Source organism: Stigmatopora argus, chromosome 5 (assembly GCF_051989625.1).
Source record: "Stigmatopora argus isolate UIUO_Sarg chromosome 5, RoL_Sarg_1.0, whole genome shotgun sequence".
Lineage (NCBI taxonomy): Eukaryota > Metazoa > Chordata > Actinopteri > Syngnathiformes > Syngnathidae > Stigmatopora > Stigmatopora argus.
In genome coordinates, this window is record NC_135391.1 from 4,102,061 (window position 1) to 4,118,479 (window position 16,419).

At 40.4% G+C, this 16,419-nt stretch overlaps 1 protein-coding gene across 7 annotated transcripts in view; it reads right to left on the reverse strand.

Moving 5' to 3' along the window:
* Positions 1 to 2,591: 2,591 nt before the first annotated feature.
* Positions 2,592 to 16,419, reverse strand: part of fgfr1a (fibroblast growth factor receptor 1a) — a 29,200-nt gene continuing 15,372 nt past the window's right edge. For 4 of the 7 annotated variants that reach the window (XM_077600232.1, XM_077600233.1, XM_077600231.1 and 1 more), the window contains 16 exons: positions 15,318 to 15,560; positions 15,144 to 15,230; positions 14,901 to 15,073; positions 12,902 to 13,025; positions 11,709 to 11,899; positions 11,152 to 11,302; positions 7,514 to 7,711; positions 7,057 to 7,201; positions 6,837 to 6,958; positions 6,153 to 6,263; positions 5,679 to 5,869; positions 5,451 to 5,573; positions 4,947 to 5,017; positions 4,731 to 4,868; positions 3,896 to 4,001; positions 2,592 to 3,812 (listed from right to left, as the gene is read on the reverse strand). In XM_077600232.1, coding sequence (XP_077456358.1) covers positions 3,636 to 3,812; positions 3,896 to 4,001; positions 4,731 to 4,868; positions 4,947 to 5,017; positions 5,451 to 5,573; positions 5,679 to 5,869; positions 6,153 to 6,263; positions 6,837 to 6,958; positions 7,057 to 7,201; positions 7,514 to 7,711; positions 11,152 to 11,302; positions 11,709 to 11,899; positions 12,902 to 13,025; positions 14,901 to 15,073; positions 15,144 to 15,230; positions 15,318 to 15,560 — 2,351 coding nt within the window. In that variant the 3' untranslated portion in view covers positions 2,592 to 3,635. Of the gene's footprint in view, positions 3,813 to 3,895; positions 4,002 to 4,730; positions 4,869 to 4,946; positions 5,018 to 5,450; positions 5,574 to 5,678; positions 5,870 to 6,152; positions 6,264 to 6,836; positions 6,959 to 7,056; positions 7,203 to 7,513; positions 7,712 to 10,304; positions 10,450 to 11,151; positions 11,303 to 11,708; positions 11,900 to 12,901; positions 13,026 to 14,900; positions 15,074 to 15,143; positions 15,231 to 15,317; positions 15,561 to 16,419 lie in introns of all 7 variants that reach the window. The other 3 variants (XM_077600235.1, XM_077600236.1, XM_077600234.1) reach the window with 3 other exon arrangements.

Here is a 16,419-nt window from a genome sequence, read left to right on the forward strand (position 1 = left end):
AAAATATTAAACTGAATGTTCAGTAGGCAATCGTGATTGACACGTCGTGCCCTAAGGTCACCTCCCTTGCCATGTGACGTCTAAAAATAGCCAACAGGGCAGTGCGGCCTTGTCACATCTCACAAAGTCGATTTTGGGCAGTCACCCTCTGACAAAAAAACACAAGACACCAGAAATTAAATCATCAAATACAATTTTCCCCCAAAAATAAAAACACACACAAAAATCACTGTAATCAGGAGGTTGATCATGACTCTAAATCAGTGAATCTTTTCTTAGTAAGGGAATTCTCATTTATTTAATCATTTGTTTTTCATTGCAAAAGGAAACCAAATTTGTCTTTAATTATTTTCCATATTAAAGTGGAAAACAGAAAATATTTTTATATATTTTTAGATTTTGCAAGATGATTTTTGACCTAAAAACACAGAAAAAAAATGATTAAAAAATTGCAAATATTGATTTAAAAGGGGGAAAATTAGGAAATATAATATACATGTATACTCTTCATTTTAATTGATCCTAAAACAGAAAGTCAGCACTCATTATTTACTTTCCTGGGCCACACAAAATGATGCAGCGGGCCAGATTTGGCCCCCGTGCCGCCGCTTTGACACTTGTGACCTAAGTGTACTCAATTCATTAAGAGATGGTTTGAGCATTTCATGAAACAATAAATGTCATCATTCCACTCACCAATTCCTGCAAATTACATTTAAATACACCCAACATTGAAAGCAAGCAAGTAAGAAGACATTTCCAGTGCCTATCCGGACAGCACCTTACAAATGGATGTTGGCCAAGTCCTATTCATGAGCTCCATTTTTCTACTGCGGTCATTCTACGCTCTCTCCATCCACTCCGCTAAATGATTCACCCTCCATTTAATGAATAATGGTTTCATTTGAAAGGAAAGGTTGACGTCATCGCTGCTGCTTACTCAGGGCTTCGCTCATTTTCAAAATAAATAAATGAGGAGCACGTTCATTTCAAGGGCGTTTTACAATATTACCACATGAAATGTCCTTTCCAATCTTTTCTTTTTAATTGCCCTACTCATCTTCCTTAAATATATTTGGAAAAAAGAATCATAAAATGGTGGTCTCTGGGCTACCGATTTTGCCGCATGGCTCATTCATCACCTTTGAAGGGAGAATTCTCTATAAGCAATCATCCAAAACGGGCACGAATCAGAGCGTTCGGGCCACCGCACAAATATTCCGATTAACGGTTAAAACGAGAAAATGGAGTGATGAGTTATCACCATTTTAGGAGATCCATGTTGCGTTTAGGCGAGCAGACTACGCTCCAACTGGAATAAGATGTCTACAAAGAAAAATATCTCTGCTAATATGGATATGGTTGACGACTAAACCCACGGGTCAAGATCTGACCTTAAATTTCGTACCCAAGATTAACGCTAAAAGTGCTCATAAGCAATCCAAAATTCTTCCCGCGCCATCTGTCCGACGAGATAACACCCTTAGCCTAAAAGCACATGTCCGCCATTAGCCACTCATAAAGAAACATTTCTCCCGTTGTTCCCGTTCAAATACGGCGCTCTTCAAAATCACCTCAACCACAAACGGCTCAGAGGACTTTTATTGCTCTCCGTTTCCAAGCGTGGAAAACATTTCACCCCCCAAAATAATGAGCTCATATGTTTGTCTGTCTCCTATAGCATCGGACGCTAGTGGCAATGTAGCGCGTCACGCGGTTGATGGATGTGGAAAGGCTAATCTTGTTTGTAGCGTCAGGTCAGTCATCGGCGCTAAAACACCCACAAACCAGGTCTGCTCCAACCCCGACTTTTAAGAGACGGTTTTATTATTTGAAAAAAGCTAAAGGTAGTGCGTGTGTGGCGCGGTGCGCTAGCTGCAGGGTGACGGCTAGCCGGGTAACGAGTCAGTCAGTGGCAGGAAGCCAAAAAACAGGCATCAAGGTCGGGCCGGTTGATAAATGGACGCAAAGAATGAGTGCTTGCCGAGCCTTTCACGAGGCCGTAAATTAAGTTTAGCACGCCGCCGCGGCTAGCCATCAGCGACACATCTCCCAATGTCAGTAGAACATTTTTATATCGAAGCAGCCTCCATAAAGTTTAGGTGAAAAAAGACATTGGAAAGTCTTCCGCGAAAAAGTACAGTAATAATAGTGAGTCATTGCGAATGGCGGAGCGATCGCTAATACGAGAGGAGTATAAAGTGGTACCTCGTGATACAACATGCTCATGTTACGACGAAAATTTCGATCAAATAATTCGGTCTAGGTTGCATCTGAAAGTCAGGGTGGAGGCGGGGCAAATAGAGCAACCCGGGAGAAGAAAGGTATCAAACTTTAAGACAAAATTAGAATTAAGTTTAGTGTAAAGTTAGATTAAACTTATTTTTGAGTGTCTGGATCGTAATCCAAGTTGATTTAAGTTTGTTTATGTTATGTTACGAGCGCGTTGCTGTGCAAAAAGTTTGTTTGCTTTTTGTCTCTTTTTTAAGGGGGCTGGTGCGACAAAAAATAGTGTGTATTCTTAAAAAAATAACATTGAGTACGTATAAATTCTTTGTGGGAGTTCAGTGTATAAAAGTTTTGGTCATTCGTGTTTTTCTTGGAAAATCATTTTATTTAATGTTATCCATTTATGTGGGTTGAAGTGTTGCGCAACCCTTCAGGAGAACTTATTTGGCAAAAGATGTCATTCATGTTAAAGCATGTATATAGTACAGGGTAAGTTTATCACACGACACGCATGCAGTGGAAGTGCATGACACTGACTGAACCTATAATTATGAGAAAACCATATTTAGTCTTCGTTATTTGTCGAGCTGTAAAAAAAATATTTTTTCCTCACTCTCACACAGCTTCAGTCGCACTTATACATAAAGGTACCTTTCACGATGCCAGACAGAGCACCCTCAAATATCACGTTACAATGATATGTACTAAGAAAAATCATGTTTAAATATAATAAAAAAGACCCTACCTCTTTTCTATGGATGGTTATGACATTAAATGAGGGCAATTAAACCTGTAAAAAGACAGTCATGTTGTCAGGACTATAGTTAAAAATGGATAAAACCAACATCCTTTTACAAAAAAAAAAATCTATTAAGATGATAAAAAGTATGGTGTAAATATACAGTACATATATATAATATATATATATTCATATTTATATTTTCTTAGCAGTATTTACAAGAAGATTTAGTGAATGGCAGTGTACCATGGTCTTGGATGTCCTCCCTATTATTTTCTCTGGATTTTAGTCCGTGAAGTAAAACGCTGTCTGGGGGAGTAAATGGATTAAAAAATAATAATAAAATAAAAAATAAAATCGGGGAGCTGGCGTGGTCCAAGTCAGCGATTCTCCTGTCCTGCACGGGAATGAGAAACACATTTCCGACACCCGTACAAACTTTGGTTCCAGATAAAGAAAGTGCCCCGTAAACGTTATTCCACCAGAACCGGGAAACGGCTGCGTGACGCAGTCCTGGAATATCCAACGAGTCCTCTGAAGCGTCTCAGCCGTGCGCCGGCGCTCCTTAGCTTCATCTCTGGCAACGTAAAGGCGAAAAGTCCGCCACCCTGCCGGGCGAGGAGCGGAGGAAATGTCAGCGTTTATACATCTGCGTGTCAATGAGGTATCAGCGTTTCTTGATGGCTGCGCCGTTAGAATGCGGGGGAAGCTTAGGAAGGCAGGGCTCCTCGGCGCCGGCGTCGTGGGAGAAGACCGAGTCTTCCCCGGAGGAGCAGGTCGAGCTGCGGGTGTCCCGGTAGTTGGGGGAGTATTGATCCGAGGGCACGGAGAGCTCTAAATACTCCTGCGTGCGGGAAAAACATGGAATGAAGCCGCCGCGGCCTTCCAAGCCGGCCGATTTGGGCAACGATGGTGAAAAGAACTGACCTGGTTGGACGTCATGGCCAGATTTCGGTCTAGGTCCTCTACGAGCTGCTTGAATGTGGGCCTCTGGGAAGGCACGGCATGCCAGCAATCCCTCATCATCATGTACCTGCGTCAATCAGGGTGTCAAACTCAGTGTGGTGCCAACAAGATTTCATGTTTATTTTCGGCCATTAAAAGGGAACTCAATGGAAGATGAGCATCCGCAGCCAGTTTGAGTGAATTGGAAATCTACCAATGTCAATAGCAGGGAGCGACTCAATTATGTGTCGCTTCCTTGTTGTTTTAGGGTGCTTGTAGGTCACTTTCTGTACATTTTGGGTCATTTCCTATTGATTGGGGGGGGGGGGGGGTATAGGTCAATTTTCAAGCTACTTGGTTGTTTTCTTCTGATTTTTGGCCTTTTTCAGTTTTTTTCCTGTTGGTTTTGGGCCTTGTTGGTGCTATACGTACGCCAATAATTGACGTGAGTCACGCTCGTCACGGAATGGCTGCGCTCGTAAGCAATTTTGTCAATTTTGTCGTTTAAACATTATTTTCTCAATTTTCAGAGATCTATAAAATGCATGGAGAGCATGTGAGGCAAATAAAAACCTGTGTTTTAGGATAAATCAAGCTTCCCAACCCATAATAATTTGTTAAAAACAACGATTAAACATCACACAGCTGTTTTGTAGACTCTCCAAGTAGTAAGAATATTCAGCTTGAACCTATTAAATCAATTACGAATGTGGTTATTCCAAAGCACTCCAAAGTTCTCTACCCAACTTGAAGAGATGACTACATTTCCATATTAATTGTAGCTAACATTGGCAGAGAAAACTCAAGGTTTACTTACAATTCATGAGTGCAGGTGGAGGGTTTGTCCATGCGATGACCTTCCTTCAACAGCTTAAATAGTTCTTCTACCGGGACGCCGGGGTACGGAGAGCCTCCCAGGGTAAAGATTTCCCAAAGCAGAACGCCAAATGACCAGCTGCAAACAAGCGCCTCATTAAGTCCAACAGTCCATTAGGACTAAATAAGGATTAAAAAAACAGAACTGTATACTCACACATCACTTTGGTGGGTATATATTCGATCAAATAGTGCTTCAGGGGCCATCCATTTGACTGGTAAACGACCCTGTGAAGAAAAGAAAAAAAATAATGCGCCGTGCACAAATTCAGGAGCTTTTTCTGCAAGTGATTTTAACTAAGGTATTTTCTGAACTATAAGTCGCATTACCCAAAAAAACACACACAGAGGGGAAAATAAATAAATATATATATATATATATATATATATATATATATATATATATATATATATATATATATACACACATTTTTATTTGATCAAAAACCAAGAACAAACATGTTAAAGTAAGAAAAATAACAACAGGCATCCGTTAACATAATTTTTCAGATAACTATAGCCTGAATAAAAAAACATAACAGGTCAGGTGGTCAGCATGAAAATAAAAAAATATAACATGTCTCACTTAGCGTATTAGTCGCAGACAGAGTCAAACTGTGAAAAAAAGTGTGACCTATAGTTGTGAAAATACGGTACTTACATTGGTGGTCTTCTTGTAGTAATCAATGTGGTGTATGTCCCTGGCCAGGCCAAAATCAGCTATCTTCATCACATTGTCCTCAGTTACCAAAACATTACGAGCAGCGAGATCTCTGTGAATGCACTTTAAAGAAGGGAAGAAGAAAAAAAGGATTATCGTACAACCAACATTACAAAGGGGTTGACAAAAGTCTATTTCTATAGTCTGGTCTGGTGTTGCTTATGTTACCTTCTTGGAAGCCAGGTACTCCATGCCTCGGGCCACTTGATAGGCACAGGACACCAGGTCTTTGATGGACATGTTCTCGACAGGGACTTGGTCTGGGTTGTAACAGTACTCCATACCCGGAGGGCGCCGTGCACGCAAGAACTCCCTCAAATTGCCCTTGGATGCATACTCCACAATCACATACAGAGGACCTATAGAAAAAAAATGAGGGTACCGACTCTTAAACATTTTTTTTTCCACAGGAGTATAGGAAACTAACATGAACCTGAACACTGTCACAATAAATTATGTAAATGAGAACCATCTTGTCAATGCGTACATTCTCTCCAGTGACATTCAGGCTAATGATGATGGCTTTTACTTTGACAGTTTGATGAAAAACTACGCCATCGGTGGACACACGCCAACGATTACTCAAGATGTACTTCTATTCCAGAAGAGAAACTGTTCCACATTACAGATGGGAGTTCTTACCATCCCGTGTGCAGGCTCCCAGCAGATTTATGATGTTCTTGTGCTTCCCGATGATCTTCATCATTTCCATTTCTGAAATCAGGTCTGACAGGTCTTTTTCAGTGGCATCAGCTGGAGAGCATTTTGCAAAGTTAGTCGATTCATTCATAAAATAACACGCATTGCTACCAATGTTCCCTCTAATTTTTTGTTTGTCTGGGCAGAAAGACAACCTCCCTGAGCACACCGAGTATGGTGTGAGCAACATCATCATTGCTCGCTATGGGCACACAACAGTATCACACCTGCCATAAGCAGGTGCATGTCTACTACATATAAATTATTTAGTAATAATAAAATGTAATGATTAATATCTATGAATGGGGCGGCCCGGCGGATGAGTGGTTCGCGCGTCGGCCTCATAGCTTAAAAAAAAGGGGGATTTTATTTTGTGCGCTCCATATGATTTGCTGTGCGCAGAGAAGGCAAGACTAGTGCGCAGTTGCGCACGTGCGCATCTTAGAGGGAACATTGATTGCTACGATTCCTGTTGACTAAGGAGAATTATTAAATGGCATATTTGTTAACTATGTCAATTGCCTTCACAGTTTTGTTACAGAAGTCTTCAGCAGAGGTCTCCAAAAAACTTTTCCAAACAACTGCCATTACGGATATTAGAAATTTCGAAAACCGGGCTTAACTTACACTTCAACATTTTCACTGCCACCTTTGTCAGGCGATTGGGTTTCTCCTTGTCGAGACCCATGGTCTCTCCCATCACCACCTGACCAAAGCACCCTTCACCCAGGGGTTTCCCAAGAACAAGTCTGGAAATAAGTCGAAAAAAAATCATTTGGTTTTATTTCACACCACCGTAATTCCTGCCCTGTAATGAATAAAAACAATATTTTTCCTAAACTCTTACCGATCTCGTTGAAGCTCCCAGCGTGGATCTTGGGGCAGTTCGTACTCGGAAACCCCTGACAACATTGGAGAGCCGCTGGAGGAGAGCCGAGAAGGTCGAACCAACATCACACCAGAGTGAATGGAAGAACTAGAGTCCACAGACACCTGCGATAAAGAAGCCTGACATTACTCCCCTCATAGTGAAAGCGAAACAGAGCTAGTCTAAAATTAATTTAGCCGAGAGAGAGAGATAAAACATTTTTTTTAAGTTCTGTGTGTTGAAATAACCTGTATCGATAGGTTCAAGAGCACGATACCTACCTGATGCAAGACTTGGACTCTTGACAATCTCAATGGAAGCATGCTTTTAGTCAAATTAAAAATGTCAACATACACTCATTCCAATGGGAGGAAGAACAGTATTTTGGAGAGTAAGACGTGAGAAAGGTAAATATTTCAAACCCCCTATCTACTTTCTGTTACCTGTCTACGCAGGGGAATGCTTTTGGCCAGCTTGTGGACAGCCAGCTGACTGTTGAAGTCACTCTTCTTGGAGGAGGAGCGAATCTTCACGATAATGACGATGGCAACCATGACTGCGATGAAGAAGAAGCCCACGCAGTAGATGACCACTTCCAGGTACGTGTGACTGGCAGGAGGTGAGTGTGGGGCGGCTACATGGATGGGATTGCAGGGTAAAAGGGGTCAGGTGGTTGCAATCGCATTCGCAAATGAATTTTATGTACCAAAGCGGGACAAAAAGACGCTCATGCTCCCTTTAATCCGGCAGTACAAAAGCACCACGGTATCCACAAACATACAATCAGCCGACTGTGTCTAAAACAAAACCCTTTGACACATCGCCACAACACACCGTAATATCGTTGTAGTAAACATGTTAAAAATACTTCAAACTTTGACTAAACCCCGCTTGACGCTAATCTATTATGAATAGTTTGGATAGTCATTTCAGTTTCGTAGTTTACATTTACAGAAAAAGTGTCAAGGATATGGTTGTCAATAGAAAAATGTCTATTTTTTAGGCTATAATTTACCGATACCAACCTCATTCTCAAACCAATCAAAATAATGCAAAAATAATGTAGCCAGTAAATATTTTGAATTAAAGTGAACCCTGGTTGTACCTCTTCCAGAAATACTGTGTGTACAACTATAACATGATGTTCTGTTACTACCATTTGTTTCTAAAGAGAAGTAGCAGAGATGTTTGCTTAGCAGGTTGATTTAGAGAAGCCAAAAACCACGATAATACGAAAAACTGAATCGGAACCGATCTTACAATGAAATCCGATACTCCAAAAATGAGCCGTTTTAATACTGAGTCTCGGATGGGACATTACTAATTGTCATACACGATGGTTATGAATGTACACACATACACAAACACACACACAGACCATAAGATACCACAAGGTTTAATTACTTAGTAATTTAAACCAAAAGTGTTGAGTGCGTTGGTGCTGGTGATGCCAAAAATGTCGGATTTATGGCGGAGTTAATTCAAGTTTTGGATTAGATTGAATTTAAAGTTGAATTTAAAGTCAATCAGATCTTGTTTTTATCCTCCCATTTGACAGAAGAGACGATCGTGTATGTATTATTAACACCAATAGTTGCACGTCATGGAAAACCCACTGTGGCACACATTAGCTTGAGATGGGACTGTTTATTGATATGATACAGGGTAGTTCAGAATGAGATTCATAAAATATAGGTATATTAAAATAGATAGGTCAATCCAGAATTGGGGGACATTTTGGGATTAAATTTTTGGGGCAAATTAGCCTTCACTTTTCCAAATTTTCTACCTATATGTATATGCATCAGTAATAAGCAATGAACTAACAAAGGCGTGATTAGCTCATTTTCCAGAAGATTTATAATTTTATTACATTAGTTTATATGTACAGTATTTAGCATAATTACAACTGGGTTGCAATTAAAAGAGTTGTCAACCCATGCTAAAGTTAGCATTTTCTCAGGCCTGAAGCGAGTTGTTCAGCTAGCCGCTAGTAGCTAGATTCTAGCTACTAGCGGCTAGCTGAACAATATGTAGAAAATTTGAAGGCTAATTTGCCCCAAAATTAAATCCCAAAAATCCCCCCATTTCTGGATTGACCTACCTATTTTAATATATACCAATATTTTATGAATCTCATTCTGAACTGAACTTCTGATCTAGCTGCTAGATCTAAAGTATAAACTAAGAAAAAAATATAAAACAATAATTGTCCTACTGTGGTTATATATGCACAACACGGTTGCACAAAGTACAGATGTTTAACAAAGCTATTATATAAAAATAAACAACAATTAATCAAGATATTCTTTTGAAAAACTGTTCATCAGGGTCAAGTCAAGCATACCATTGCATTGCATTGGTTTCTTCTACCACAGTAAAAGGGTGATAACAATATGGCGTGCATGTTGTGAGACATATTATATATATATATATATATATATATATATATATATATATATATATATATATATATATATATATATATATATATATATATATATATATATATATATATATATATATATATATATGTGTACTGATAATAATTGCTTTTTCAAGATGCTGTCCTTGCATCCCAAACCAAGTGTGCCACTAAACCCTTCACCAACACCAGCAGCGTACAAGGCGGCTCCACTTGTGTTAAGAGGCTGACTGAAAGGCAGCTTGATAATTGGCCAAATGCCCATTCCAAGAGGGAGGAATGAGACGCACAAAGTCCACAGAGCCAATTATCAGAGCCGTCCGGAGAACTCGCAGCAGGAAATGACATGCGGAGTACATGTCATTTAACGCGCTTGTCAAAGGAAATCAGCTTTAAGCCAAATTAACTGCAGTCTTTAAAAGAGCGGAAAGGTTGGGAAGGTTCAAAGTGAAATCTGAACAAAGATGCCAAACTTAGCAATTTAAAACGAAATCTTGCCAAGGCAAAAGAAAAAAAATCAACAATTTCTTCCTTTGGGTTAAATTGTGCTTGTTAATTGCCTCCACTTTTGTTTTTGGAAAAACATTGAGGCTTGTTGTTTGGCATTCTAAGACAGCGAGGCCCACCGAAGGTAGGAAGGAAGGAGCCATGCCGAGAGAAGGAAAGCTTAGCGTGACCATTTGCGCTCTCACATTCGGACAGAATTAGTTTCCGATTGGCGCAAATGTGAAAGCGGATAGACGGACGTTGGTGAAAGAAACCGACAGGAGTTTTAGGAAGGGAGAAGCAGAACCACTGATACCTTCAAAAACGGTCAACCATGCAGAGTGATGAGAGTACCCGATAGAATTGCCCGCCAAGCAGGTATATTCCCCAGCGTCATCAACAGACACATTTCTCAGTTGCAGGACTTCCATTTCCTTGTCCGTGGTGTTAAGGCCGGCGGTCTAGAAAATAAAGGAAGCAGAGGCCCAATAGAAGGAAGGGACCCGTGAGTAAAGAATTCTGAAAGAGAGAGAAGTGATAAGAGGAGAGTTCTCCTCCTACATCACAACACCTTTTGCCCCCAAAAGTTATGACTTAAAGCCACAGCCAAGGACCTGTCAGAGATAGCCTTACCAAAAGAATCTGTTAGTGGAACAGCGATTTACACAGAACGTGACAGACTAAAACCAACACGAGGCCACCCCGTCACCACGTTGAACATTTCAGTTTCATCTCCACATGCACGAGATGGGCAACATGGAAAAGTCCACAGCAGAACAGATCGCGCTCAATCTTGGGACGCACCTCGCATTCCCGTCTGTGGACGGGGAATGTTACGCAAACGACCGAGTGGGAAGATACGGGGCAAGGAAGCAAATCTGATTAGGCGGCGGGCTGACGGTAGAACGGCAGGGGTAGAGGAAAGAATGAATATTGACAACAGGCCCAATGTAAACCTGGGACTAAACACTTTGGACTGTTCTGCTGGGAATTTTCCATAGCGTCATTTACTGTCGGGAGCACTGAGGCAGGAGACGGGGAGGGAGGAAAAAAAAATGGAGGGCGGGTGGGAGGAGAGAAACAGCATGAAGTTGTGTCCTGTTCAACGGCCCTAGTTTTTCCAGGTGGTCTTGGGAATGGCTCCCTGGTGTAGTCCTGTTTACCTGTGGGCTCAAATCTGGTGACGGACAGCCAGGCCGACTGATTGGCCTCGCCTATATAATTGGACACTTTACATATATATTCTCCTCCGTCCTCCTCGGTCACATTGTAGAGGGTCAGCAACTGAGCATCCGAACTATTGACGCCAGAATGCTGGAAATAAAAGAATGTCAAGTGCAGCTCAAACACAAAAATCCCACGTCGACAAAGGCATTTCACCCGAATCGCTTTATCGACTTGCGGTTTCAATTAAATTAGCACTTTTCCGACTATGAGTCGCGCCGGCCGAATAATGGACAATAAATGTGTCATTGGAATATTAGTCACTTTACAGCAGTTATTTTATTGAATAGACCCCAGACTGATGACGTCTTTGTCACAGCTTTGTGGAGAAAAAACCCAAAACAACAACTATAAATCACGGGCCCAGTCAAACTATGAAGCAAAATGCGCGACTCATAGTTTGAAAAATATGTTATTTTCTTTCTTTAACACGCTTATACTGCAGCAAATCTAATAGAGGGCTGAGAGTCAGAAAACCAATCAAAGCAAACTCTACCTTGAGGATACGGACATACGGCAATCCGTCCGCACCAACGCGACTCCCGTTGACCTCGATGTGTTTTAACCACTGGATGTGAGGCTGGGGGTCGCTAAAGACCTTGCATTCGAACTCCACGTCGCTACCCACCACCGCGGTGCGATTAGCAGGAAGGCCGGCCTGCAGGATAGGCCTGTGTGGAGAGCGCTCTGCAACATAAACAAAACACACATGTACAGTACGACAGAAATTATCATATGTACACATTCTAAATAAAAATGTAACATTTTAGTACAAAAATGGCTTCGGCAATTCACGTGTCGAATTTACTGCTTCATCAATGCATGGGAAATTCAAATAAATCCTTGGATGACAATGACAGATTTTCTGTGCCTGTAGCACTTTCATTGTCATGGTCATGTGCCCTGTTGAGGTCCAGCCACGGCAAGGTGACATAGGCATGGGGAATGTGATTTATAGCACCGTAGTGAAAGCATGTCAGGGCAGGACTGAGGTTCATTGGTCCTCTACGCTTTAAGACTCAAAGCATAGATCTTCTATAAATGTAAATAAATATAAAATATATTTTTAAAAAATTAAAAAATTATACATGTACATCTATGTGTACATATGTACATGTATATTTATATATGTAAGTATATGTATATATATTTCAGCAACACGCTTATTTATTTATATATTTATGTATTTATTTATATATTTATTTATGTATTTATATATTTATTTATGTATTTATATATGTATTTATATATTTATGTTTTTATTTATTTATTTATTTTTTATTAACGTATTTATTAAAATAAAAAATTATACATGTACATCTATGTGTACATATGTATATTTATATATGTATATATATTTCAGCAACACGCGTATTTATTTATTTATATATTTATTTATGTTTTTTTATTAACTTATTTTTTACCCATCTATTTACGTCTAAAATGTCTTCCTGTATCTGCATTCTCACCCTCTTGCTACTGTGACAATGAAATTTCCCGACTACGGGATGAATAAAGTTATCCAATCCAAAAAACATGGGACTTATTTAAAAACCATCCAAGTAAAAATAACCAAATGTTAATATTATAATGTTAGCCATTCAATTTAAGTTGAGGACATTGTAATTTGCAACCCGAGGATTCCCTGCATTACATAAATCAATTTAATATATATTTTTTACCACCTACCGACAACATCCAGCAGGTAGGTGTGATTGATGCTCCCATACTGGTTTTCCACCACACAAGTATAGTTTCCCTTATCCGAGGGCACGACGGATTCCATGATGATAGTCCAAACATGGTCGCGAACCTAAGCATTGCAGAAAAAAAATATTAAGTGACCATTATGTAAAAGTATGCATAACCAATTTCTAAAACCAGATACAAATCTTCCGGAACAAGAACTTCTCAACAGATCTACCCACGTACATGTTTCATAAATATCTGTAGCAGCCTGTCTTATTAGCACTCAGTGATGACTGGTTCGTTTCATGTTACGTTATAATTTTTCTTCCATAAATCTGCCAAGACCACCATTGTGTGATTAGCCAACGGGCCTCTAAGGCAACGGCAACATCAAACGCTCATGACGAGACTGCGCTTTCCCTCATTTAGCCAATGCGAGGGGGAATCCAGCCGCCTGCTGCCAGATGTGTTGTGCTTGACTTGCGTGCTTACATGTGGTCTAAATTATTCCCTCCTTCCTGCACGTCTCTACGCAGACGATATACAGTATATGAACAATAGAAGCCCGGCCATAAAAGCAAGTGTGAGCGAGATTAGAGACATCCCGAGCCGCCAATCCAGACCTTTGCACCGTGACTGAAAAAAAAAAAAATTAAAAAACAACACCAGCCAGATGGTAAAATGAGCTGGTTGGCTGTTGTGAGCTAGGAGTAAAGTCCTAAAGCTAAGAAAGGGAGAGAACTTGGGGATGCATGAGAAAAGGCAAAATTAGCCTACCGTATTTTCACAACTATAAGGCGCACATAAATCTTAAATTTTCTCCAAAATAGACAGGGCGCCTTATAATCCAGTGCGCTTTAAATATGGACCAATACTAAAATTGTTATCACGATAAAATAAAATAAATCAGTCGATAGGGTACACCATCTCTCAACTACGGCAAGCAGCCCCTGACTACTATTTTCCCCGTAGAAAAAGTACTGTGCAGTGACTGCTGGGATATGTAGTTCTTTTGTCAATACACCCAATGGATTGTGGCCTGTATACATTGACATCAGCACAGCTTGACGAAGGGTGGCAGGCAGCGCCGGGCTAGTTACGCTAGCTACTAGCTAGCTACTATTTGCGAATGGATTGTGGCCTGGCGATCGGCATCAACACAGCCTTGCGAAGCATGGAACACAGCCCCGGAATAGTTACGCTACCTACTAGCTAGCTACTATTTGCGAATGGATTGTGGCCGCCTGGACGAACGTATAAAAGTCAGCGTTTTCGATGACTAATTTGGACAATTGTTCAATTCGGACACAGAAAATGAGGACTTTGATGGATTTGTGGGTGATGATGACGTGAGTAAGTTGTAAAATGGCTAAATAAAGTACAACCGAACTCAGTATTGCTTCCGCTGCCTTTTTAAAAACGTGTTTTTAGCGTGTGGGTGTAGAGTCAAGAACTATATATCCTAGCTGTCACTGCGCACCGGAAACCGGAAATAGAGTCTGGGGCTGCTTCCGGTAGCCAGTGCTATTGCGGTTCGATATTCATATATAATATATATGCGTCTAAAAAACGGTGCACCCTTTATGTGTTTAAAATACAGAAATAGCACTCGTTACTGACACTGCAGCTAAAAATACAATGCGCCATATAGTCGTGAAAATACGGTATATTTTATTTTGAGGCATTGAGGAGGAATGTTTTTAATTAGAATTCTGAATCTTTAAAGACGTGGACCCCACGCCCACCTGTACTACTGGATTTTGTGAATTTAGCCGTGGAAGATCAAAAGCGAAGAACAAAATAAATTCCAGTTAAAAACATGAAGCTTCATGTGTGCTAAATAAAATGACTGATGGTGAGGAGATTTTCAATAAGCTCTTAAATGTCCAGTGTTATGAAATATCATTCTTTCTTTGTGGTGAAAAGTCTTAAAAATGTTGGTTTTGTGCAAATGGTGTCCTGTGAAAGAGATAAAAAAAACAACAACAATGTTACTGACCTTGAAACCGCCAATTCGATGGTCTCTTTTGAACTCTTTTCCATTTTTGTACCACTTCAATGTAGGGATTGGGTTACCATTGGCCTGACAGCGGAACTTGACAGTCTTACTGGCAGGGACGGCGTGGAGCTGCTTCTCCATTTTTTCTGGATGAGCCCACTGTGGGGGCATTGCTACGACATCAAAACAAAAGCTTCTTTAATAGCGCTGCATTAAGAAATTAAAAGAGAGACGCCGACTCACGGAGTAGTTTCTGACTGCCCAATAATTTAGCTTCCTCGGAAGATTCCTCATCCTCGTCATCGTCCTCGGATGACGCCATGGTGTCGACTGTTTGGATAGACATGTTTGATGAGGCATTTGACGGTATTGACTGATGTTGCCATGATGTTATGGGTCCATATTTCATGAAATTACCTGTGACGTTGAAAAAGACACTCCGGTTGGCAAAGGTTTTGCAGGTGTACATGCCCGAGTCAGTCAACTCCACAGTCTCAATCTCCAAGCGGCCATTGCGTATACGAGTGTGTTCTCCGTCCACTACAATCGCGTGGTCTTTGGTCCAGTTGACGGCAATTGGGGGTTCTTTGCTGGAACAACTTAGGTCCAGACGATCCCCAAGATAGAGGGTGAAAAGCTCCGCTTGTGTTTCCATGGGAACTAAAAGGAACAATTGGAAATGATCATAGATTTATCAGTGAAAATGAGATTGTTGAGGATATTAATAGTCACAATTAATGATAATTAGGTTGGCATTTTCTCATTAAAATTCGAATGTTAGAAACGATTTTCAAATAACCAAAGACATTTTTCTCCTAACTGACCAAGGATTTTTCTCTTTACATTCTAACACACGTGTCAAAGTGGCGGCCCGGGGGCCAAATCTGGCCCGCCGCATCATTTTGTGTGGCCCGGGAAAGTAAATCATGAGTGCCGACTTTCTGTTTTAGGATTAAATTAAAATGAAGAGTATTGATGTATATTAAATTTCCTGATTTTCCCCCTTTTTAATCAATAATTGTAATTTTTTCATCGATATTTTCTGTGTTTTTAGTTCAAAAATCCATTTATTAAAAAAAATATCTAAAAAATATATCTAAAATGGTCTGGCCCACGTGAAATCAAGTTGACGTTAAAGCTGCCCGCGAACCAACCTGAGTCTGACACCCTTGTTCTAAAATGTATTACCTTTTTTTCCTATTTTCCCCGAACCGTGTACTCGCAGTCGGGAATTCCTTATCAAGAAAAATCACTCGTCAATCTAACATTTCACATGTACTAGTTGATTCTGGAATAAACGGCTATATCCCAATGTGAACCTTTGTTGACTTTCTAGAACCATTAGACGTCCCCAAAAAAAGAGGCTGTCCGTTTGAAAAATGTACTTTAATCACGCCGGCAAGACCGAGAGACACTCGAAAAGACCTCCTTTAAATTTCCTTCTGGCACAAGGCCCGCGGTGCCTCTTTCCCAAATTAAATTGCCTCCTAAATGGGGCCCAGTCGGCAAATAGGCAAGG